Source organism: Malus sylvestris, chromosome 15 (genome assembly GCF_916048215.2).
Source record: "Malus sylvestris chromosome 15, drMalSylv7.2, whole genome shotgun sequence".
Lineage (NCBI taxonomy): Eukaryota > Viridiplantae > Streptophyta > Magnoliopsida > Rosales > Rosaceae > Malus > Malus sylvestris.
Genome location: NC_062274.1, coordinates 1,197,707 through 1,221,482, shown reverse-complemented (window position 1 = coordinate 1,221,482; position 23,776 = coordinate 1,197,707). Strand labels below are relative to the sequence as shown.

The following is a 23,776-nucleotide window of genomic DNA, read 5'->3' as shown; positions in this document are numbered from 1 at the left end:
TAAAAATTCGACGTGAATTCTTCTTTGTAATTAGGGCTTGCTACATTTGCCCAATTGGAGATTTTACTTTTTGTTGGACTCGAATTATATATATTTTATTATTTATTTGATTTTTTTTATGGAGATTTTACTTTGGTTTTTGATTGACAGGCTATCAGCGACAATGATATCCATAATATTGTTCTGTCACGATACATATGGTTTTGATGTTAACTTCAATATCCGAAATAATTAATTTTATAACTTAATATCTGATGTGGATCGCATTGTAATGTTAATATAAATTTAACCCTTGAAAAGACGGATACCAGTATCCAAATATCTCCATAGAGAAAGTTTGAAAATACCTTCATAAACCCCAAACACTCTATTTTAAAAAAAAATTGAAAAAAATGATAAAGTAAACGTGTTTATCCTCTAATTTAAATAAAATGTGAAAAAAAAAAATTAGAACAAACATCTGTTTCAACTGTCAACAAATCTCTCACTTATCTCAACTTAATTTTAGTTCTTACTCAAAAATACATAAGTCTCACTTATCTCAACTTTTAGTTCTTCTTCAGAAATACATACTCAGTCAGTTTTCTGTACAGTTTAAAAGTTTTCTCTCCTACTGTTATTCATCCATTTCTAACTTATCTTAACTTTCATTCAGCTTCAGAAAGACAGTTAGTTTTCTGTACAGTTTAAATTTTTTTCTCTTCTAGTGTTATTCATCCACTTTTCTCTCATATGAATTTTCGGTCAACTTCAGAAAGTCATACTTAGTCAATTTTCTATTTAGTTTAAAAAATTTCTCTTCTATTGTTATTCATCTACTTTTCTCTCATATGAATTTTCAGTCAACTTCAGAAAGTCTACTCAGTCAATTTTCTATTTAGTTAAAAAAATTTCTCTTCTATTGTTATTCATCCATTACGATTCATCTCTGAGTTAAAGATCCAATGTGACTCTTCTATATAATTGTATTTCGGATTTAATAAAAGAAAAAAATGAAAAATGAGAAAGCAAAACTGGAATTCTGCTCCTCTCCGATTGCCACCTGAGCAAAAAAGCAAGCAAGTGTGTAAGCCAAGTGTGTATTAGAGATTTAAACAGTGAGGCTAGCCATGGACACGATATCTCCAGTTCACCATGCCAAGTATTCAAGCCCTAATCCTCCACAAGCCACGTTTCAGGTCACGTCTGCCTTCCTCATATAAGGATCGCCAACGTTACGGGTTATGGTTTCTCAAACTCACCACCCGAATTAAAATAAAATAAAATAAAATAATAATAATAATAATAATCACAAAAAAAGTCGTCAATTGTTCTAAAAAAAATCTCACAATGTCGACGTCGGAGATGAGTGTTGGTAGTAGCAGTGTTGGGGTCGCGGAGAAGAAGCCAGCGAAGCGGCCAGCGCAGGGAAGCTCAAGGAAGGGTTGCATGAAGGGGAAAGGAGGGCCGGAGAACGCTATGTGCACCTACAAGGGCGTCAGGCAAAGGACGTGGGGGAAATGGGTGGCTGAAATCCGCGAGCCCAACCGCGGTGCCCGGCTCTGGCTCGGGACTTTCGCCACCTCCTATGAGGCCGCTCTGGCTTATGATGCCGCCGCCAGGAAGCTCTACGGTTCCAAGGCGAAGCTCAATTTGCCAGATCAGCAAGCCCCTAACTATCACCATCATCAACTGAATCAGCACCTGCAGCATCAAGTATTTCCCTCGTCGGCCAATGCCGGCGTGCCACCTCAAATTCCGAACCAAACCCTTGTGCAGAACAATCCATCAGGTACTGGGACTAATCCTGCATGTTATATATGCTGCTCCTGTGAAAGATATTGCAGTACCTGTTATTCACAATAATTTTCCGAATGTGAAAGTGGATCAGCCCCACGGAAATTATAATTCTGGCGGCGCTGAGACCCTGCCGGAGCAGGACGGCATGAAAGTGGAAAAGAATATGAGTAGTGGTGTGAACAATGAAGGAATGGATGGGATATTCTGGGGGAACATGAGCGAGAGCTTCCCGGTGTTTGATGATTCGATGTGGACGGAGGCAGCCATGTCGCTTGATCTTCCAGTGGTGGCTGATCAAAGCATTTTCGGCGGCGGTTCATGGATGGGAATTGCCGGGAAACATCACATTCGTCTCAATGGTGCATGATGCAAAATCAAAATTGAAGGTGTGGAGATAAAAGGTGGTAGCTTGGTAAATAAAGTTGCACAAGGTACTCTTCAGTGCTTCATATGCCCAAATATATATATATAAGGTGTGTGTATATATAGTACAAAAATATAGAGGTGTGTATAAATATCTATACGGCTGCGGCGCCGCATGAGTTTTCCTGCGCTTTGTCGTGGTCATTCCAGTGTGCTGTATATCATAAACCAATAAGAAAATATAATGTGGTGCATGTTATGTAAAAGAGTCGCAGCTTGCAGAGTTTCTTGCTAGTGCTATTGTCCTTGTGTATGTATGATGAATAAAATACAAATATACAAGTATACATGTGTATTTGTGGCTCCAGTCTTTCTATATTATGCGATTTGTTATCCAATTTAATCTAATTTGAGGCACTGGATAAGCCTTTTGAGTTAGACTAGATACGATCTTTTTTGTATGTCTATATTAACTAGCTAAGCCTTTTGAGTTAACCAGTTGAGTTTTCTGACTTCTAAGTTAGAATAGCCACAATGGTTAATTAATGTGAGCTATTTCCATTCTAATTCTTGTGGGTTGTCTAATTCAATCTAATTTGAGGCACCATATAAGTCCTCTGAATTAGCTATTGCATAATAGTTGGATTACTTCGCTTATTTCGTCTTATTATAGGATTTCAAGCCATGTTTGTCTCTCCCATTCAACAAGCATCATGTACTTTTGTCAATGCTGAGATTTATTGCCAATTCTACAAGTGAACTTACTGCAACTGGAGTTGACGAGTCATAATTTTATTCTTTACCATATTTGAAGTGTGTCTAAGGGTAGACTATGATGGTAGTGCGACGACTGAACTCTGGTGTATATTTTTGTTCATCTACCTTTCATTCCTTATGACAGACCAAGCCTAGATGTGTAGTTTCTTATGCTAAAGAACTTTGTTTCTCTTCTTTTGTCTTAAGCAGGTACTAGTTATTTACTTCATAAGAAATGATATAGATACCCTTTTTTTCTGCTTTTGTAAATCATGTTTTTTTCTGTCCCTCAAATTTTTTCCATCTGTAGGTTTTTGGACAAAAATTATAGGGGTGTACCAAAAAAACTCAAAAAAAATGTTGTCAGGTTTTGTAAATGAGTCGTGGCTAGCAGGGGTTTGTTGCAAGTGCTATTGTCCTTGTGTATGCATGTATGATATGATTGAAATACAAGTATACATGTATTTTTATGGCTCTAATTTGTCTCTTCTATATTATGTGAATGATTTTCCTTTTGAATCTTGTGAGTTGTCTAATTTAGTCTAATCTGAGGCACCGGATGAGCTTTATGAGTTTTGAGTTAGACCAAATACGACGGTTGAATTATTTCATCCTTCTTATCAACCAGGTGAGCATTTTAAGTTTTGAGTCTTCTGAATTATCTTTGGCACAACAATAGGATTACTTTGCCTATTTCGTCTTTTTGTGGGATTTAATTCCAATTATTTCCTTTCCTGGTTTGATTCCAAGTTTTGGATGGGAAGTTTTCTAGTCTCATCATCAGGATTTGAAGGATTCCGCTTTCTGCCTCTTGGATAGAAACACGAAATAGACGAAACAATCCAACCGTAGCACCTTGTCTAACTCACAACTCATAAGGCTCTGTCGAACAGAAAAAAAATTGTACGTTGAATTCACTTCCCTACTTTATCTGTGATGAAACCCTCTCTCTTCAAAAAAGGAAGAAAAGATAGCGGTGACTGACAACACACAAAAAAATCAGTGAAAATGGTTCTACCTTTGGAATTAAATGAGGATGGAGAACGGATTGTTTTATTCCGAATGATGAATAGAGTAGTATTCTACAAAGATTACATGAAACCTCACCCTTCCCATCTCTTTACTCTTAAATTTACACATACAACTTATGCAAACATTAGGTATGGCAGGTGAGTGAAATTTGTGCAGCAAGTCTACATGGTTGGAGGGCAGTGAAAACTTGATCTAAAATGCAGCTAAGGATGATGAGTCTTCCAAACTGTTCCAATATCTGTTCTTTAACCACAGAGAATCAGCTTCAACCGCATACCCGTCTTGATTCCGGTGCCAACTGAAAAAGGCATGAGTTCTGTTCTTTATATCGAAAATCCCATGACCGAAGCTAGCTTCCCGGAAAGCTGAGTAACTTGGCTGTGGTTCTGTCATTCTGCAGAAAAAACACAAAATGCCACCAGAATTTCAAAACTTTTGATCAACAGGAAGGACTGCTCACAGATAGTATGAATGAGATTAACATCGTACTCGGTAACCAAGCCTTCTAGGTTTCCTCCATCTCCGATGGTTATGTAAACCGGGGCTGACCGATCGCTTATGGGAGTGCAGAGTCCATTCGAAATGTTGTAAGCAACATTTGATATCCGTTCCTGTGATGCAAACATTCATATCTGAAACCGCCATAGTTTTAATAGATTGTTCACAGGCATGCACAAGGTACACTTACAGATCGTTCGTAGGCATGAACATGGCCAGCGAAGACAACATCTACTTCATATTCCACAAACCATTCCTCGTACATAACTCTGAAGGATTCTCCTTCCATATAGTGATGTACATAACTGCTATACAGTGGAGAATGCATAAGAACAATAAGCCATGGCGTCTCTGTCCTGTTCACTGTCGGCAGCTCCTTCTCTAGCCACTTGTATTGAGGAGTATACTTCCCTGCAAACAAAGCACAGTTCGCAACGCGCGCACATACACAAGCATAAAGAACCACGAAAGGCATAGTTCTATGAAATTGCTCATGCAAGATGAATTGTGGACAAGGGAGCATTCTTACCATATGCTGAGTACGAGGACAAGACTATGATATAGGCTGAAGCTCTCTTGATGGAGTACCAAAGAGGAGACGTACTACCCGAAGCTTCGTAGGGAACAAAATACCGATTTGTGTATGGTTTGAAGGGTTTACTTTCACCCTGCAACAAAATTGCAATTACTTAATCGTATATTTAATCATCTACAACAAGTGAGGTCACCAACAAACAATACACAAAAAAGATGCTTACGAGCTCAGGAACAAAATCGATTTCGTGATTTCCTGCAGTCCAAATCCACGGTTGGTAAGCAACATTTCTCTCTACGAACCTCCCCCATGTATCCCACCGGTTATTGTCATGAAACGGATAATCGTCTGCGTAAGAGAGGTCCCCAACAAACAATAATGTCTGTCCTTTCGCAGGGTTTAATTCGTAATGTGTAAGAGTATCATTTGAATCGTGGGTTTGGCCAAGATCCCCTGCTCAAAATGCACACCAGAGTGATGAGAACAACACACAACACACAAATATATGGTTCAAAAACATCAAAAAAAGCACAAGTGTGTCAATTTATATAAAATTTCCAAATGCAGATCAAATTTTATTACCTATGAGGCCGAAAGTATAAGCAACATCAGGACCAACCCTAGGAGGGGTTACAAACCAAAACCTCCGCGCGGTGTTCCCAGTCCCGACTTCATAGTAGTATTTGGTGTCAAACTGCAGTTCTGATTGATTAAACTCCACATTCAATTTGATTCGAACACAAAGAATGCAGGGCAACCAATTAGTGGCAAGTACTTACCTCCAAATTGTCAATGGTGCAATGATGAATGTATCCAGAAGTGTAATTGAAGTACTTGTAAGTGAGAACAGTTGCTTGAGCACTTTTTTTGAGGCTGGTATTATTTTCTGCCCAGTAAATCACTGTACTTGAACCCGGTTCATCTGGAGTGACCCAAGAGACAATCACACCCTTACCCTCATGATCTCCTTGAGTTATATGCACCTTCAGTAATCACAACACTCAAAATTTAGAAGAAAAAAAACCCTTATCGAAGTTTGCCCACTACCCAAAAATCAAAAACATAAATCGCCCACGCGAGTTAGGTAAGTTGACTGGTCCAATGTAATCAGGCTGCACATTACGCTCAATAGCAATAAATTAGAGTAGTTTAGATTAGAACAAGAAGTATGAATCAGAACTTAAAAGCATGGTTTCTGACAAAAGATACCTGTTGGGGAACATTATATCCGGGAGGAACTTGGAACACATCACTGTCCAAAGGCATATCAAGGGACAAGTCATCATTCCGGACATAACTGCTTGTTATTCCACCATCGCAAACCTCCAGGACAATCAGTAACATACCCAGCACAAACCCAGCAGAGCTCATCCCTGCCTTCCTCATCCCAGTGCTTTTTTGTACCACCATTGGTAAGCACTTCCCGCTTAAGCCACTTCCATGTGCAAAATTACGTGTTATAAATAAATGGTTGCTCCACCCAAAATTCCGTGTACGAAATTCCGCTGAAGGTGTTGGCGCTGGGTGAAGAGACACAGAGATTGATTGACTGCTGTGGTGGACACGTAGGAACATGCGGCCAACCGTCAGTCAAAAGCATTAAGTGCTTTCGCGATTTGTACATGCAACACAAAAGTAATACTTTGTCATTTGCACCAATCACTTAATCAGGCATGGAATATTCACCGTTGGGATCGAATATGCACGTCTCCTGAATTATTGGTACAAATATTGTTCGTTGGGTTTTATCGATTGGGCCTTGGCTAGCAAACTTGAATTAAGTTTTTTGGGTTTTGGATTGCCGTCCAAGACTGATGAGTTATTAGGGATATTGGGTTTTCTGTAAGTTCTAAAGAGAGCTAAACACTTGGATGGATCTTATTAGACACGTGAGACTATTAGAGATTAACAGTAACTATGTTTGTAAGCTGATAAGGAATATGTATTAAGGTTTATAGCTTAAACAGTCATGATAGAATTACAACTCTTATATAGAATATGAATAAGAAGTGATAACAGTGATAAAGTTAGATTAATAAGGAGTCACACAATGAGTAGTGTCCTTATTGATTACTGCTGTTGATATTATAAATACTTGGGGTCCCTGCACTCTCTTCTTACGCAAACAACCCTAAAGCTCAGGCCCCATTCACTGAGATAATTGCATACAGCAGAAGAAGAGTCGCAGAAGATCCTTTGTACTCTTCAACATGTCTCCAACAGGTTAGTAGTTATATTGGTTATGTGTTTGTATTATTCCGCTGCCATATGTTATACTTGATTATGATTCTTACATTTGGTATCAGAGCCTTCACATACCAATTAACCCTAAAAAGAAAGCATAAGGAATCCTTTATAGTCGCAGGTTATAGACCAATGATATATTATGCAGGAAGAACACATGTATACACATGATAGCTAAAGCTATCTATGATCAGCGTGTTTTTCATTCAGTATACAAATTGGTAATGGCACTAGGGCTCAAAGCATCTTTACTGATCATCTAAAGAGGTTCAGTTGCCCATGTTTTGATCTCGAGTGGCATGACACTTCATAGTTCAAGTGAGAATCCAGCCACTTCTTGCAGTCCACAAAGGATTGTAATTATGGCTATAGAAATTCTTATTTTGAGTATGAGGGTGCTGTGACTAAAGAAAATTTTCATATAACTCGTTAATCCAAAGATTTTGAGTCTGTGATATAAAGATTGGGGATTAAAGATTAATACTTTCATTATATATGAATACAGCCATGAACCCAAGTTCCATGAACCTCAACACAGTTGAACCTCTCACCGGTGTCAACTATAAGAAGTGGAAACAAGATTTGGAGATACTTTTGGGTGTCATGGATATGGATTTAGCGCTGAGAATGGAAGAACCACCAATGCCAAATGAAGGATGCACATCTAGCCAAAGATCCAAGCATGAAAAATGGGAGAAATCAAACAGAATATGCCTCATGATAATCAAGAGGTCCATGACTGATGTAGTTTGTGGAGGCTTCCCAGATGCAACTAATGCAAAGCAGTTCATGAAATCGATCGAAGAGAAGTACAAAGAATCTGAAAAGACAGAAACTGGGAACTTGATGAACTCACTAACAACCATCAAATACGATGGTGAAGGGAGTGTCCGTGAATACATTCTCAAGGTTATCGAAATTGCTGGGAAGCTTAGAACACTCGAGGTACCCATTTCTGAAACTTTTTTGGTCCATGTCATCATGAATTCCTTGCCTAGTTCTTATACTCAGTTGAAAGTATCCTATAATGCACTGCAAGCAAAGTGGGATGTCAATGAATTAATATCTATATGTGTGGGTGAGGAAGTGAGGATTAAGAAGGAAAAGGCTGAAAATGAGAAGGGTGAGTCGGTGAATTTTGTTCAGGGTTATGCAAAGAGTGCCAATAACTATAACTCGGATACTGCCAAAAGGAATTCTGCCAGAAACATTCCTCCCTCTAAAAAGACCTTCAAAGTTAATAACTCATCAGTTTTTAAGTGTTATTTTTGCAAAAAGACAGGCCATATGAAGAGAAATTGTCCTAAATACAAGTCATGGCTTGCCAAACAAGAGGCAAAGAAAGGTAAAAATAAAACTTCAAATGTTTTTGCTTGTTTTGAGTCCAATTTGATTGATACACCTAGCAATGCTTGGTGGCTTGATTCCGGCTCTTCTATTCACGATACAAATTCATTGTAGGACTTCATAACAAAGAGAACACCAAATAAGGATGAAGTCAAGGTCTCAGTTGGCAATGGAAGAAGAGTTGAAGTCAAGGCACTAGGAACTGTTAGATTAAAATTAGATTTTGGTTTTTGCTTGGAGCTAGAAAATGTGGTCTATGTACCTTCCATGAGAAGGAAATTGGTTTCCGTTTCTAAGTTAGTATTATTGGGATTTTATTTTACTTTAAATAATATTGGCTTCAATGTTTTTTATAAATCTTCTCATATTGGCACTGGTTTTCTATGTGACGGTATGTTTAAATTCAAAACCAATTTGATTGAAAGTGTCTTTAATGTTGAAAAGGAAGTCAAAAATTCGAAAAATTCTTCAAATCTTTGGCATAGGAGACTCGGCCACATATCAAAACAAAGAATGGAACTTTTGGTTAAAAATGACATCTTGCCTCCATTGAATTTCAATGATTTTGATTTTTGCATTGAATGTGTTAAGGGAAAAATGGTTAATAAACGTAAAGAGGGTTCAACTAGGAGTAAGCAGCTCCTAGAAATAATCCATACAGACATCTGTGGTCCATTCCCTACACAAACAATCGAAGGAAATAAATATTTTATCACTTTCATTGACGATTATTCTAGATATTGCTACATATATTTGATCCCAGAAAAATCAAAAGCCTTGGAAGTGTTTAAAATTTATAAAACTGAAGTTGAAAACTAATTGGAAAACAAAATTAAAATCGTAAGGTCTGATAGAGGTGGAGAATATTATGGCAGATATACACAAAATGGTAGGCATCCAAGACCATTTGCCTTGTTTTTACAGGACAATGGAATAGTGGCTCAATACACCACCCCAGGCACACCCGAGCAGATTGGGGTTGCAGAGAGAAGGAATAGAACCCTAATGGATATGGTAAGAAGCATGATTTGTAGGGTTCACTTGCCTAAATATTTATGGGGAGACGCAGTAAAAACTGCAAATGATTTGTTAAATAGAGTTCCTTCAAAAGCAGTAGAAAACACTCCATTTGAATTATGGACTGGAAGAAGACCGAGCTTGAATCATTTACACGTCTGGGGATGTAAAGCAGAAGCCAAAATTTACAACCCCAGTAGTGTTAAACTTGATCCCAAGACAATTAGTTGTTACTTCATTGGTTATGCCGAGAGATCAAAAGGGTTTAGATTCTACTGTTCTAGCAATCAAGGTCCAAAAATTGTTGAGACACAGAAAGCAATATTTATGGAGTATAATCTGGATGATGATTCTGGGACAAATGATAATGGTTTTGTGTTTGACGAGGAAAGAGACCCTGACATTAGTATAGAACATGCAAAGACTTCTTATCTCGAGGCACCAACAATGGCAAGTGACTTTTCAAGTCACATGCATAATGACACGGATGCAAGTGAATTTTCAAATCACATGCATAATGACACAGATGCAATTGAATTTCCAATGCACATGCATGATGACACAAATGAAGTTGAAGGGAACATGAATTCTGAGCAAGGAAATAATGTGGGAGCCATACCACCGATTGATAGTACTAATGGTGTCAATGAGCCTATGGACACCGAAGCATTAGACATGCAAACACAATAAGGGCAAAAGGGTGGCATAGTTGAAAATCAACCAATGGCTCTGAGGAAATCAACTAGGGTAAGGAAATCAACCGCCTTAGCTGATTTTGTGTATATGACTGAAGCTTCAGAGAACGTTATAGACTTGTCAGAGTTTGATGATCCCAAAACTTTCAAGGAAGCTATCACTAGTTCAAATTCTGAAAAGTGGTTGGAGGCTATGCACAGTGAGTTAACCTCTATGAAAGAAAATGGAGTGTGGGAGTTGGTTGAACAAACTGATGCAATCAAACCAATTGGTTGCAAGTGGGTATTCAAGACTAAGAGAGACTCAAATGGAAATATAGAAAGACACAAAGCTAGACTCGTAGCAAAAGGGTTTACTCAAAGAGAATGGGTTGATTACAAGGAAACTTTTAGCCCAGTGTCAACCAAAGATGCGTTTAGGGTTGTTATGGCAATAGTAGCTCATTTTGATTTAGCTTTACACCAAATGGACGTTAAAACTGCGTTCTTGAATGGCGATTTGGAGGAAGACATATACATGAAGCAACCATAAGGTTTTGAAGTGAAAGGAAGGGAGAAATTAGTTTGCAAGTTGAAGAAATCAATATACGGTCTCAAGCAAGCATCAAGGCAATGGTACCTAAAATTTCAGAAAGTAATGAAGGAACAAGGATTCACTGAAAATCCTTCAGACACCTGTATCTACCTGAAAGTCAGTGGGAGTAGCTTTATTTTGTTGGTTCTCTATGTAGATGATATTCTTCTTGCTACAAATGACACAAGTTTATTGGATGAAACCAAGACTCTCTTGCAGCAAAACTTTGAAATGAAAGATCTTGGGGAGGCCTCATATGTTCTTGGCATTGAAATCAAAAGGGACAGAAAGAGGGGTTTGTTAGGGTTGTCACAAAAAGGGTACATAGAAAAGGTACTTAAAAGATTCAATATGTTTTCATGTGGCACTACCGAGATGCCTATCTCAAAGGGTGACAAGTTAAGTAAAGCTCAGTGTCCCAAGAATGATTTAGAAAGAAAAATCATGGAAGAGAAACCGTATGCTTCTCTTGTTGGCAGCCTTATGTATGCTCAAGTCTGTACAAGGCCTGATCTTGCTTTCACAATCAGTGTACTTGGGATATTTCAGGCAAACGCAGGTGAAGCTCACTGGAATGCAGCCAAACGAGTATTGAGATACCTTCAGAGAACCAAAAAGCATATGTGAATCTATGGGAGGACATATACTCTTGTTTTGGAAGGGTATAGTGATTCAGATTTTGCTGGATGCATTGATGATCTCAAGTCAACTTCAGGTTTTGTTTTTACCATGGCTGGTGGAGCTGTGAGTTGGAGGAGTGTGAAACAAGCCACAATTGCAGCTTCAACCATGGTGGCCAAATATCTTTCTTGCTGTGAAGCAGTGGACCAAGCCATTTGGTTAAAGAACTTCATCAAAGGACTGAGAGTGGTAGACTCAATTGCAAGACCAATTCAACTTTTATGTGATAATAATGCTGCTATATTTTTTACCAAGAATAACAAGAGATCATCGGCAACAAGAAACTTGGATATTAAGTACCTCATTGCTAGAGAAAAGGTTATGGCAGGACTGGTTAAGATCGATTATTTGGAGACTGGGTCTATGATTGCTGATCCACTGAATAAAGCAATTCCAGTTATGGTTTTCAAGAAACATATAGCAAAGATGGGCGTGTTTTCAGGTTTTGATGCTGTTGTATAGTGGGAGTCGAGTATCGATTTAAAATTTTCTTTCAATTTCAGTTATTAGTCATTATTATTACGCTCGGTTTAGTTATGAAAGAAAGTATTGTCGAGAAACTCTTAACTAATAAAGTTCAAAACTGTGAGGTTGTTTGAGATTCATTCTTTTAAGTGCACAATTTAGTTATGAAAGAAAGCAAGTATTTGAAATACTTGATGGATTGACAATTTTGTATAATTGTTCTTAAGATATACAACCAAAAGGTTTTCTTATCGAAAACATCAAGATGAATTGTTATACAATTCGGAGGACCATGTATCAGGTGTAAAAGAAATGGTACATTTACAGATACACCTGATGCATCAATTCATTTCTTGTTGGAGTTTAATGTGTTGCTCAGCTCTACACGAGTGACTATGGGGATATTATTTAGAATGATAAGTATGTTATCTTTTAGTTCTTTGTAGATGCTGGTTAATGACCTAGACTTGAACCGTGACTATGTTATACTAATCTCATGGCCAATTAAGAATAGTTTTCATTCCAGATAATCAGAACCATTCCAAGTGTATGCTCTAGTGGGAGAATGTAAGTTCTAAAGAGAGCTAAACACTTGGATGGATCTTATTAGACACGTGAGACTATTAGAGATTAACAGTAACTATGTTTGTAAGCTGATAAGGAATATGTATTAAGGTTTATAGCTTAAACAGTCATGATAGAATTACAACTCTTATATAGAATATGAATAAGAAGTGATAACAGTGATAAAGTTAGATTAATAAGGAGTCACACAATGGGTAGTGTCCTTATTGATTACTGCTGTTGATATTATAAATACTTGGCGTCCCTACACTCTCTTCTTACGCAAACAACCCTAAAGCTCAGGCCCCATTCACTGAGATAATTGCATACAGCAGAAGAAGAGTCGCAGAAGATCCTTTGTACTCTTCGACATGTCTCCAACAGGTTAGTTGTTACAACCACACCCACTCTTTACTTATTAAAACGATTTCTTTAGTCTTTAATTAGTGAACCATGGGACCCGCCTTATTTCTTTATACTTCTATCGTGGTTTCCAATCTCTCTCCCCCTCTAATATCTGAAATCAACTATCTCTCTCTAACTCTCAGGAACTCACACTATCTCTAAGCTCCGAGAGCTTCTCTCTAGCTTTCACCTCACTCCCCTTACAAATCAAACCCCAAAAACCATATATTTGGAATCCTTGAGACCTAACGAACTCAATGGTACCCTTGCATGCGCCATCTGAGCACCGTGGGCTTTTCTGCCATTGAAGCCGAGAGCTTCAAAGCTCTAACACGCGAACCCAGGTGAGGATTGTGTTCCTTCTTCAAATTTCTGGGTTATGCATGTTGGTTTTATGACAAAACTCAAGGGTTTTGATCTCAGTTTTTCTCTGTGCTAATAATCTAGCTCCGACGACGAACTCTGACGAGTTCGAGGTCCATCTCTTCCCAAAACCTGCTGCAGTGCGTCCAGGTGAGTTCTTAGGTATATTTGTGAAGTTTTAGAACCTCTTATTCAAGCCCTAACTCTTACCATCCCTTGTGCATGCATGTCCGGTTCCGACGACGAACTCCGGCGAGTTCGTGAGTGTGCGTTTGTGCAGTGTGTACGTTGTGCAAGTGTGTGTGCGTGAACCGTGTGTGTGTGTGTGTAAGTATGCTTACTGTGCGTGTGTGTGATTACATATATATATATATATATATATATATATATATATATATATATATATATATGCATGATGCTGTGCGTGTGTGTGCTTATATATATATGCATGCTGTGCATGCGTGTGTGTGTTTATATGTATGTATCTATATATATTTATATATATATATATATATGCATGTTGCCTCTGTGTGTATATTTGTATATATATATATGTGCATGCTGTCTGTGTGTGTGTTTGGCATGTTGGTGTCCGTGCAAGTGTGTGTGTGTGTGAGAGTAAGTGTGATAGTGTATGGTGCACGTGTGTGTTGTGTATGTTTGTGTATTGTATGAAGTGTACAGTGTGTGCGTTATGCGGTGCAGCTCTGTGAGTATGTGTTGTGTATGTATGTGTGTGAATGTGTGGTGTGTGTGTATAAGCATGGGTTTAGGCTTAAGCCTAAAACTCCCTCTTGTTCCTAACCTACCCAAACCCAAAACCCATTTCCATTTCCTAAAATTCTATCTTTCGGGTAGTTTATTAAATTGTACATTTTCGTGCTTAGGTGAAGTTGCTAGTGGAGACTTCCTTAATCTTTTTCCACACAATTCTGCTGCTTCGGAGTATCTGTGAGTGGACCACCTTCGAAAATTGCATGTTTTATTGATAGAAATGCATAATTTAATAGCATGCCTTGCAGAATTATTGATTTGAGAAATACTTTACAGGAAGCATGATGATTTGATTATACGTGATTATATATATATGTTTTGAACTATTTCCATTATATCGTATTTTCTATAGAACCCTCATTCTGGTAGACTATCTGATCGATGACGATAGGATGCTAAGAATGTGTTTCAAATGACTTTCGAACACCTCTTCGTAGTATAAAGGATCGATGAATTTATGCTACAAAGTCGTATTTTAGAGGTGAATTATGTTTTGTGCATACCTAGTGAACACTATGCCGCCTGGGGCGAGGATCTGGTGTTGGCATTGAGGCCGGGAGAAATAATCCCTAGCGAAAGGCTGAGGGACACGGAGACAGGCATTGGGCCGGGAGGGAGATATCTCTGGCTACGGGCACAGAGACTGAGGTGCAGGCATTGGGCCGGGAGTATTGTTATTCAGTGCACTCACTAGCAGCACAACTTGTACTATGCTTCCTGATATGATTGCTGAGATAAATTTTGATATGATTTTCTGAGATTGATTTGCAGAAAGATATATGAATTGTTTTATGGCATGCTAAGGGTTTCTGAAAAGCTTATCACTTATTATTCTAGTAGTTTTCATTATTAAACTGTGGGGGTTAGTATGTTCATAACTGTTTTCGTACTACGTATGTATATAAACTTGGTCCACTCACCCTTGTTTTGCGCCCCCATTCAGGTCTTAGGAACGAGGACTACGAGGCATCATACGAGGCATTCCCCTACCAGTAGCAGTCTATTTTCCACTTGTGTAATATTTGTATTGATCTTTCCCTTTCGTGATCTTGACTTCGAACGTGTTTTGCGCACTCTAGATATTTCCCTAAACTTTGTTTGTAACTCCCTTTGGATTCAGATATTTAATCGTGCGTGTTTCTCCTAATCATTTCTCTTGTACTTCAATAAATGGCTTTCGTCACCTCAGGTGTCGGCCAGCACGTGCCTATCCTGATATTCGGGGAATATCGGGGTCGGGGCGTGTCATTAGTAGTTATATTGGTTATGTGTTTGTATTATTCCGCTGCCATATGTTATACTTGATTATGATTCTTACATTTTCATGATTCACTTTTGGGATGAGCCCAAATTCCAATTTGGTGAAGTTAGAACGTGATCATCCAACACAAAAACAAATTGCAATGAGTTTCTATTTACAACGAGGAGTGACACTCTCAACACGTTTTCTCATGAGCGATGTCACTCAAGCTCAACATGTAGCCGCTGTGCCTAAAATGTGAATAATCTGCTCAAATATCATGTAAAAAATATTAGCATTCAATCCAATACTAATCAAATGCACGGGGGAATCGATCTCTTTCTCTCCAAAGCTCTCTCCCTCAACAAAACCCTAGCCAGCTACCTCCATCATCACCGACCTCTGGTTATGGCTGGAGACCGGTGGCATCTTCCCTTTTAGCCTTTCCTCCCTTCCTATTTCCTTCTCTTCCCTATCCTAGCCTTCTTCCCCCTCGCCATACACAACCTTCTTTCCCCCTGACCTCAAGCCAACTACTCATTCCCGGCCTTCACCTACCTCTTCTCCCTTCTCGTGCTTCTTACACACCATTTAGTGTGCAGCGTTCCATGATTTATTCCTTATTCCCTAATCGGGGCCATGCCTTTCAAGATTTTCTTTGATTTGGCGCTCATTTTTTCTTGGTGTGGAGTGGATTGGTGCTGCAAGTGGGTTGGATCCACCTTCGTCAACTCGTTTCCATGGTGGTGTCACCTTCCTTGCCTGGTTCCGGTGGCTGCAATGACATGTGCACTTAGATCTGGCGACTTGGCTTAATCTGGCAGCTCGACTTGTGCATATCGGACCTGGAAGCTTCACTGCCTATTGTGGCTAGCCCTTTGGTGTTTGATGTGTGTATGCCGGTACCTCACTGTCTTGTGAATTTGTATGCGGCCTTGGCCTGAGTGCCTCGTCCCCCATTGTGATGAGTTGACCAGTGTGGTGGGGCTGTTGTTTTGGCTAGATTTGTCTTCACCTTTGTGCAATGCATTATGTAGTCTCGTCTGTCAATGATGACTTGATTTAGTCTTGCTCTACCGCGATGACTTGATGTGGCTTCGTTATTCAATGATGACCAATGTGGCTGCCTGTATTTCTCTACTGTAACTATCGTTTATTGTGACAGATCTATACTGGTGGCACTTGTGTGCTTGGAGATTGTGTGTTTGTGCTTGTGGTAGTCTACAAGGGTTTACTCTTATTTGTCTGTCTGCGCAAATTCACTCAAGATCAATTTATTGGTCACTAAAGCTATGTATCAAATGGCACCCTTGTAATTGTTTGTGTTAATTAATGAAATATCACATTATTGTTTCTTGTAAAAAAAATGCAAGGGGACATACATATTGCCATGTAGCCGGACCACGCATTACACCTAAGTTCGAATCCTCATCTCAATTAATGCAAAGCAAATTTGAGTTTAGCAAGTTGGACACGGGCCACATGGCGATATGTATGCCATCTTGTGTTTGAATTCGAACACCCTCTCCTCAGATTAAAGTAGCTTATAACATCGTATTGTCATTGGAACTTACACTTTAATGCAAGACTTCCATTTCATAACACCCTCAAACAGAACGAAGGAGAGTATCTTGTGTGATGTATGTGCCATATGGCTCCTCTTTGTCCTTTCTCCTTTTGACCAAGTGTTTAGCCGGCAGTCTGACTACTTCCTACGTCTTCCATTTTATTACGTTTGAGGCTGTGTACACAACAGCTCCATTGTAACCACCACCACCTTGCCTTATTATCCAACATTTTGCTCAACCTCCCGACTCGTGGGATTAATTAATCCGTTATGTTTACAGTGCCGCCCCCAACAAACTCTTGAAACAAACAGTCCAAATCATATAAGTCAGAAGTTGAATTAGAACAAACAGAAACAACCTTAAATTTATTTTGTAATGACATCGACCAACTTAGTTTAAATATGTTATCACACGTTAGTCAGCTTGCTTTTAAATCTCCTGACTAGCTAGCCCTTTGAAGAAAGCATTGCCTGAAAACTCAAAGTTTGGTTAATTGAGCTTCAATGGAGCAACCTAAATCAACTGCTGACGAATCGTATTTCGAACAGTCCTTCATTCAGCCCTCCATGGAAAAATTTGAAGATTTTGAGACTGTCAAGAAGGTAAAAATATTTTCTGATAATACGATATTTTAAATGACTCTGATATAGGAATTCGAATTTGAGTATAAAGAAGCAAAAGTCCTTCATTCAGCCCTCCATGGGAAAATTTGAAGATTTTGAGACTGTCAAGAAGGTAAAAATATTTTCTGATAATACGATATTTTAATGACTTTGATATAGGAATTCGAATTTGAGTATAAAGAATCAAACACACCATTATGACCATGAACAAAAGATATCAAATTCACCCATAAGTGTAGTTTCCTGTTGAGGGCTTGTGGAATTGTACGGATTCGTACTTTCCTGTTTCTTTTCACTCTTTTTTTTCCCCCTTATATTTCTTCTACTTCTTGTTATATACCCCTTACTTCATTAGACCATCTCCAATCCTTGGGCTAAAAGCCAAATTTTTTAGCCCGGAAAATTTAGCTTTTAGCCCAGAAACATCTTTTCTGCTCCAACCCTTCTACTCTAAAATTTTAACCCGGAATTATTAAAGAATGGAATTAGCCTAAATTTTTTTCTTAAATCAATTTTTTTTAAAAATAAATATGTAGATTATTGTAAATTAATTTTATGAACATTTTAATCTATAAAAATTTAAATTCCGATAAACATTTCGCATTTAGCCCGGGGGGAAAGCTGGGGGGTATTTGGCCCAGAAATAGCATTTGGCATTTAGCCTAAAATTTTAGCATGGGTTGGAGAGTGTTTGGGAGGGTAATTTGGGGGGTAATTTGGTTTTTAGCCCAGGGTTGGAGATGGTCTTAGGATTTAGCATTCCTCAGACAATCTTCTTCCTCTTGTGTTTTCTTGACTTCACATATCATCTTCTTCGCCTTGTCCTTCGATTACATGACAGACGTTGATGGAATATGAAATGAAGGCAATGTGATTCGGGTGGAAATTAAAAGCCTCTAATTTCTACTGTATATGTTTGATTGGTGGAAAGAAGGAGATTGCATTAGCCAATATCATCCTTTATTTATGGTAGTCTTTTTAACTTTGTAAAACTCGTTCATGTTTATTTACTTATATCACATGTTAATCTATTCAAGTCTTGGAAATAGCTTATTTGCAAAGCAAGGATAAGAATGAATACGATAGATGTTTTTTCTCCAATCCTCGCAAAGCGGGGAGCCATGATGGTTTGGGGTCGCTCTTTACATGTTTAATAACCTCTATAATTTTTTAATACCCTCCTTGTAACACGGATTTATTGTATCTTTTTTACATATATACCACAATTTATTTTATTTTATTTTTGTTTATGAGTTTTTAGAATGTTTTTCGTTTCACTTTAAGTTGTAGACGGCTGGTTTGGTATTGCTGTGCTTTGGAAAAAAACTGTTGTGAGAATAAGCGGCTATGCTGTGAGAATAAGCGGCTATGAAATAAATCAGTAGAGTGTTTGGTAAACTTTTTTGTAAAAGTGCTTTTGAAAAGAAAAAAAAAACAATCTGATAGTGGGTCTTTTCATTAAAGAAGCACTGTAACTCCGTGTGTTTTGAAAAAAAGTCAATTTTCCAAAGATACAAATAGTAGCTTCAACTTTTTCCTTTAATTTCAGCTTATTCTCACAGCAGCTTCCAAAATAAGCCATTTTTTTCAGTTTACCAAACACCTAAAACCCTCACAGCTTTTTTTCATGGGTGCTTTTTTTTTAAGCACCTCACTCCCAAATCACCCCTAATACTATAGTATTAAAGATTCAAATGTGAGTAAATGATGCGTAAATCAACATATATTTTCAGTTTTACTATAAAGAGCAAAACATCCACGAGAAAAAATCAACTGAACTGAAATTGATATGAAAATGGAACTTAACAAAATCCGAAAGCAGCTGAAGCTTTCGGACAAAGATCTAAAGGCCTCTGAATAAAATTAGCTATATACTAATTAACATCAACATGCAGGAAGGAAGCCTAACCACAACATTGGTAAGCAATGGATGTGTGGACTTCAGGGGGGGAATTGCAGACAAGCAAACAACAGGAGGATGGAAGGCCTCACCATTTATCATAGGTGCTTTTTACTAAGATTGAATTAATTGTTTATGTTAAATTTGATTAACTAAGATTGAATTAGTTTATGGTTTTTTTTTTTAAAAAAACTTAATTGATTGTAGTGAATGAGGTGGCTGAGAGGCTGGCATTTTTTGCAATTGCGGTGAACATGGTGGCCTATTTGGTCTTCGAGATGCGACAGGCGCTGCCGAACGCGGCGACTCATGTGACGGATTGGATCGGAGCTGCCTACGTCCTCACACTATTTGGAGCATTTGTGGCTGATGCTTACTTGGGCCGCTTCAAAACCATCATCATTTTCTCTTGTATCTATACTGTGGTATGAAAGCCCATCATTTTGGATTTTCATCAACTTTGTTACGCCCATTAGATTTATTGGGTTATTTTGGGATTTTTATTGGAAGTGATGGAAGAGTTTTTTTGACAATTATAAGTTTCTAATTTACCGTTTGACAAAAAGTTAAGTAATATTTTTTACTAATGGAACGTTTTTGAAAAGTATTTCTCAATGTTATGTTAAAGAAACACTTGAAAATATAAATCTTAGCGTGTTCATAATACAAGTAATTTAGTAAAATAATTTATAAGTATAAGTGTTTTCTATAAAAGCCCTTACAGGCATGTGAAAATAGGCTTAAAACTCGAGGATGTGTAGCTAATTCAAAACTTATGGTTAAACTTGTCAGTTGATTTTGAATGTATGAAGTTACGTGAAAACAATTTAAAATCTCAACGTGTGTTAACATAATTTCTAAAATTTCAATAAATTTTGTGAAAACGCAAAAATTCTCAAAAGATGGTGGTGTAATAAATTCAATGTTTGTTTTATAGGGTATGGTCTTGTTGACAGTATCAGCCTCCGTAGACAGCTTTCGTCCACCGCCATGCACGGTTCGACCATGCAACCAAGCTACCAATAGCCAGACGGCCTTACTCTACGGCGCGCTTGGTCTCATCGCCCTTGGAACCGGCGGCATAAAACCGTGTGTTTCGTCCTTTGGGGCCGATCAATTCGACGAGGCTGATTCAAGAGAAATGGTAAAGAAATACTCGTTCTTCAATTGGTTCTTCTTTGCCATAAACATGGGCGCACTCTTTGGGATCACGGTATTGGTTTACATACAAGATAAGAAGGGGTGGACATGGGGTTTCGGAATCCCGACGGGGTTGATGATCTGCTCCGTCGTCATCCTTGCCGCGGGTGTTCGGTACTATCGTTATCAGAAGCCTATGGGGAGTCCTTTCACCAGATTTATTCAGGTTGTTGTGGCCTCAGTGAGGAACCATTGGAGCGGAGTTGAGGTGGCGCGTGATGCTCAGCTTTATGAGGTTAAGACTGACAAGTCTGATATCTTCGGTGTCCGGAAGCTAGCGCACACTGCACAGTACAAGTGAGTCTTAATATGTCTCGTTTTTGGGCTGCATAAATAGCAATGCATATATAGTTAAGCTCTATCTTTTATCAAATAGTGTACATACATATATATATATGTGTGTGTGTGTGTGTGTGTGTGTGTATCTAACTGTTTTGTGCAGTGTGCACAAGCTTAATGAAGATGAACATGAGCTTAATGAAAGAATCTCATTTGTGTGATTTAGTTATAAGTTATATGTTAGTTAGCCACTTAATCAATTGGTTAATATGCAGGTTTTTGGACAAGGCAGCTGTGATGACAGACCCAGAGGGCAACCCAAAGAGTCGTTGGATGCTATGTACAGTGACCCAAGTAGAAGAATTCAAATGCTTCATTAGGGTTCTCCCCATATGGGCATCAACCATAGCTCTCGCCCTATCATTCTCTCAACTCTCAACCTTCTTCGTCAGCCAAGCCAGCAAAACCGACCGCAAACTGGGCCATAACTTTGAAATCCCAGCAGGCTCTGTCCCCTTCTTCGCAGCTATCAACGCCCTAATCCTCGTCCCCATTTACGAAAAGTTTATGGTCCCAATCATTCGCAAACGCACAGGCCACCCGCGTGGCATGACATCGTTACAGCGAATGGGGGTCGGACTCTTTGTCTCCATATTCGCCATGGCCTCGGCTGCCTTGGTCGAGAAGAAACGCCGAGATGAGTTGAGTCCGTTGAGCAAAATGAGCGTGTTTTGGTTGCTTCCGCAGTTCTTCCTCATGGGGACCGCCGAGGTTTTTACGTACGTTGGACAGTTGGAGTTTTTTTACGATGAGGCCACGGACGGTACTAGGAGCATTAGTAGTGCGATGTTTTTGAGTGAGATTGGGATCGGGAGTTGGCTGAGCACGGCGCTTGTTAAGATCATTGAGGGTACGACCGGCGGAGTACAAGAAGGTTGGCTGAGGAATGATTTGAATAAGAGCAAGCTTAATTACTTTTATTGGATCTTGACCGCCATTAATGGGGTTAATTTCTTGGTGTATTTGTGGGTGGCTCGGTATTACAAAGGCAGGCACGGTACTAGCACTAGTGTGATAGATGAGGACGAAGAGTGATGATGATGCCAGTTCCAATACAGATTCATTGTTTAAGCTTATGTTTCTTTTTCTTTTTTTTTCAAAGGTCGAAATTGGATCTATCACTATAATAAACTTTCACAGTATTTGAAGGGAACTGTTATTAACACTTTAAAAATCTTATTTGGCATTCCAAACTTTCTATAATTAGAATGAAAAATACACTTGTGAGGAGTGTAGAATGAAATTTTTGAAGTGCTAATAACAGTTATCTATTTGAATCTATCACTATAATAAACTTTAACAATATTCACTTATATTAGTTTTTATACATTTTTCTTGGAATGTTGTTAGGACTAAGGGCAGGCAAGGCAACAGTTCAACCCTTTTTTTTTTCATGTAGGAAGAAATATAAAATATTTGTTTAGACGCAAAAAACATACAGTTCAACTTTTAAAGAGCATTCATATCTGCATTGTTTAATGAAAACCATGAATGCCATTCACATCATTAAAAGGAAAAGCAGCTTACCATTATAAAAGAAATGCATACTTCTTACAAAAAAGAAAAAGAAAAAACCTAATATCATTATTATTCTGGACCCCTTCAAGTTTCAAATAATGTACTCTTTAATGATGTGATTTTAGGATCTGAAAATAATCATGCATCAAATCTTACCTGCAATTTTGTCACCGCACTAACATAAAGAATCGTAAACACCAATTACTAATTTGACCAGCTTTAACCAATATCAAAATTTTCTTATTGTGATTATACACATAGACATATGAGTTGAGCTGATTTGTGATATACATATGTAGATATTTCACACCGAAGTTTAAGGTAGTTTAGAAATAAATCAGCAGGTTCTGATTTTCTAACATTGCACTTCTAACACTTACATTTTTCCAATATATACATTTAATTGTAGTCTTTGGTCATTGCAGTGAGAAGGGACAGAACAACAACAACAAAAAATGTGGCACAAGCATCTACATACAAAAAGTAAACCACAACTAAGAGGAATGTGAAACTTGGACGAGCATCTCATGTAAAACAACTCAACTATATTTTGTAATTATTTTTAGAGTTAGAGGTGCTAATTGACCCCATTGCTTTTTTTTTTTTTTTTTGTGAAACTCAACTGGTCCCAATACCATAACAAGTAAACAGAAAATATAAATTTGAGAAATTTTAAAATGTATCATGGTTCACTCTTTCTCAAAACAAGAGAATTTGTCACATCCCGGCCCGAACCCCCACCACATCCTAGCTCGATTTCGTCGTAGCACGATATTGTCCATTTTGGGCCCCAACAACGCCCTCACGATTTTGTTTCTAGGAACTCACATGAGAACTTCCTAGTGGGTCACCCATAATGGGATTGCTCTCGCACGAACTCGCTTAACTTCGGAGTTCCGATGAAACTCGAAACCAATGAGCTCCCAAAATGCCTCGTACTAGGTAGAGATAGGAATATACATATAAGGCTTACAGGATCCACTCCCCTGAGCGATGTGGAATGTAACAATCCACCCCCTTAGGGGCCCAACGTCCTCATTGGCACACTTCCGGCCAGAGATCGGCTCTGATACCAAATTTTCACATCCCAGCCCGGACCCCCACCACATTCCTGGCTCAACTTCGCCGTAGCATGATATTGCCCACTTTGAAACCCGACTACGCCCTCACGGTTTTGTTTATAGGAACTCACACGAGAACTTCCCAGTGGGTCACCCATCCACTCCCCTGAGCGATGTGGAATGTAACAATCCACCCCCTTAGGGGCCCAACGTCCTCATTGGCACACTTCCGGCC

The 23,776-nt window shown here is 38.6% G+C and overlaps 2 protein-coding genes, 1 long non-coding RNA gene and 1 pseudogene across 3 annotated transcripts; 3 read left to right on the top strand and 1 right to left on the bottom strand.

Moving 5' to 3' along the window:
* Positions 1-993: 993 nt before the first annotated feature.
* Positions 994-19,854, top strand: LOC126602538 (uncharacterized; annotated as a pseudogene).
* On the bottom strand, positions 3,936-6,553 carry LOC126602533 (purple acid phosphatase 2-like). Its single transcript, XM_050269435.1, has 8 exons — positions 6,173-6,553; positions 5,743-5,946; positions 5,546-5,657; positions 5,187-5,416; positions 4,958-5,096; positions 4,619-4,839; positions 4,420-4,541; positions 3,936-4,324 (listed from the first exon to the last, which is right to left on the bottom strand). Exons 1-8 carry the CDS (start codon positions 6,536-6,538, stop codon positions 4,123-4,125), a joined length of 1,596 nt encoding a protein of 531 aa, XP_050125392.1. The 5' UTR covers positions 6,539-6,553; the 3' UTR covers positions 3,936-4,122.
* On the top strand, positions 13,078-15,343 carry LOC126602550 (uncharacterized). Its single transcript, XR_007616149.1, has 4 exons — positions 13,078-13,299; positions 13,403-13,468; positions 14,206-14,269; positions 15,036-15,343. It is a non-coding gene; the product is annotated as an uncharacterized LOC126602550 (long non-coding RNA).
* Positions 19,855-20,348: 494 nt separating the features above from the next.
* Positions 20,349-22,033, top strand: LOC126602535 (protein NRT1/ PTR FAMILY 8.2-like). The gene is made up of 2 exons (XM_050269437.1): positions 20,349-20,920; positions 21,178-22,033. Exons 1-2 carry the CDS (start codon positions 20,364-20,366, stop codon positions 21,995-21,997), a joined length of 1,377 nt encoding a protein of 458 aa, XP_050125394.1. The 5' UTR covers positions 20,349-20,363; the 3' UTR covers positions 21,998-22,033.
* Positions 22,034-23,776: the final 1,743 nt, after the last annotated feature.

Coding starts and splice junctions, on each gene's coding strand:
- LOC126602533 (XM_050269435.1), bottom strand. CDS start 6,538: ATGTTCCTACGTGTCCACCACAGCAGTCAATCAATCTCTGTGTCTCTT. Junction 5,097..5,186: donor TCGATTTTGTTCCTGAGCTC/GTAAGCATCTTT, acceptor ATTTTGTTGCAG/GGTGAAAGTAAACCCTTCAA. Junction 4,840..4,957: donor GTCCTCGTACTCAGCATATG/GTAAGAATGCTC, acceptor CTTTGTTTGCAG/GGAAGTATACTCCTCAATAC.
- LOC126602535 (XM_050269437.1), top strand. CDS start 20,364: ATGGTCTTGTTGACAGTATCAGCCTCCGTAGACAGCTTTCGTCCACCG. Junction 20,921..21,177: donor GCGCACACTGCACAGTACAA/GTGAGTCTTAAT, acceptor GTTAATATGCAG/GTTTTTGGACAAGGCAGCTG.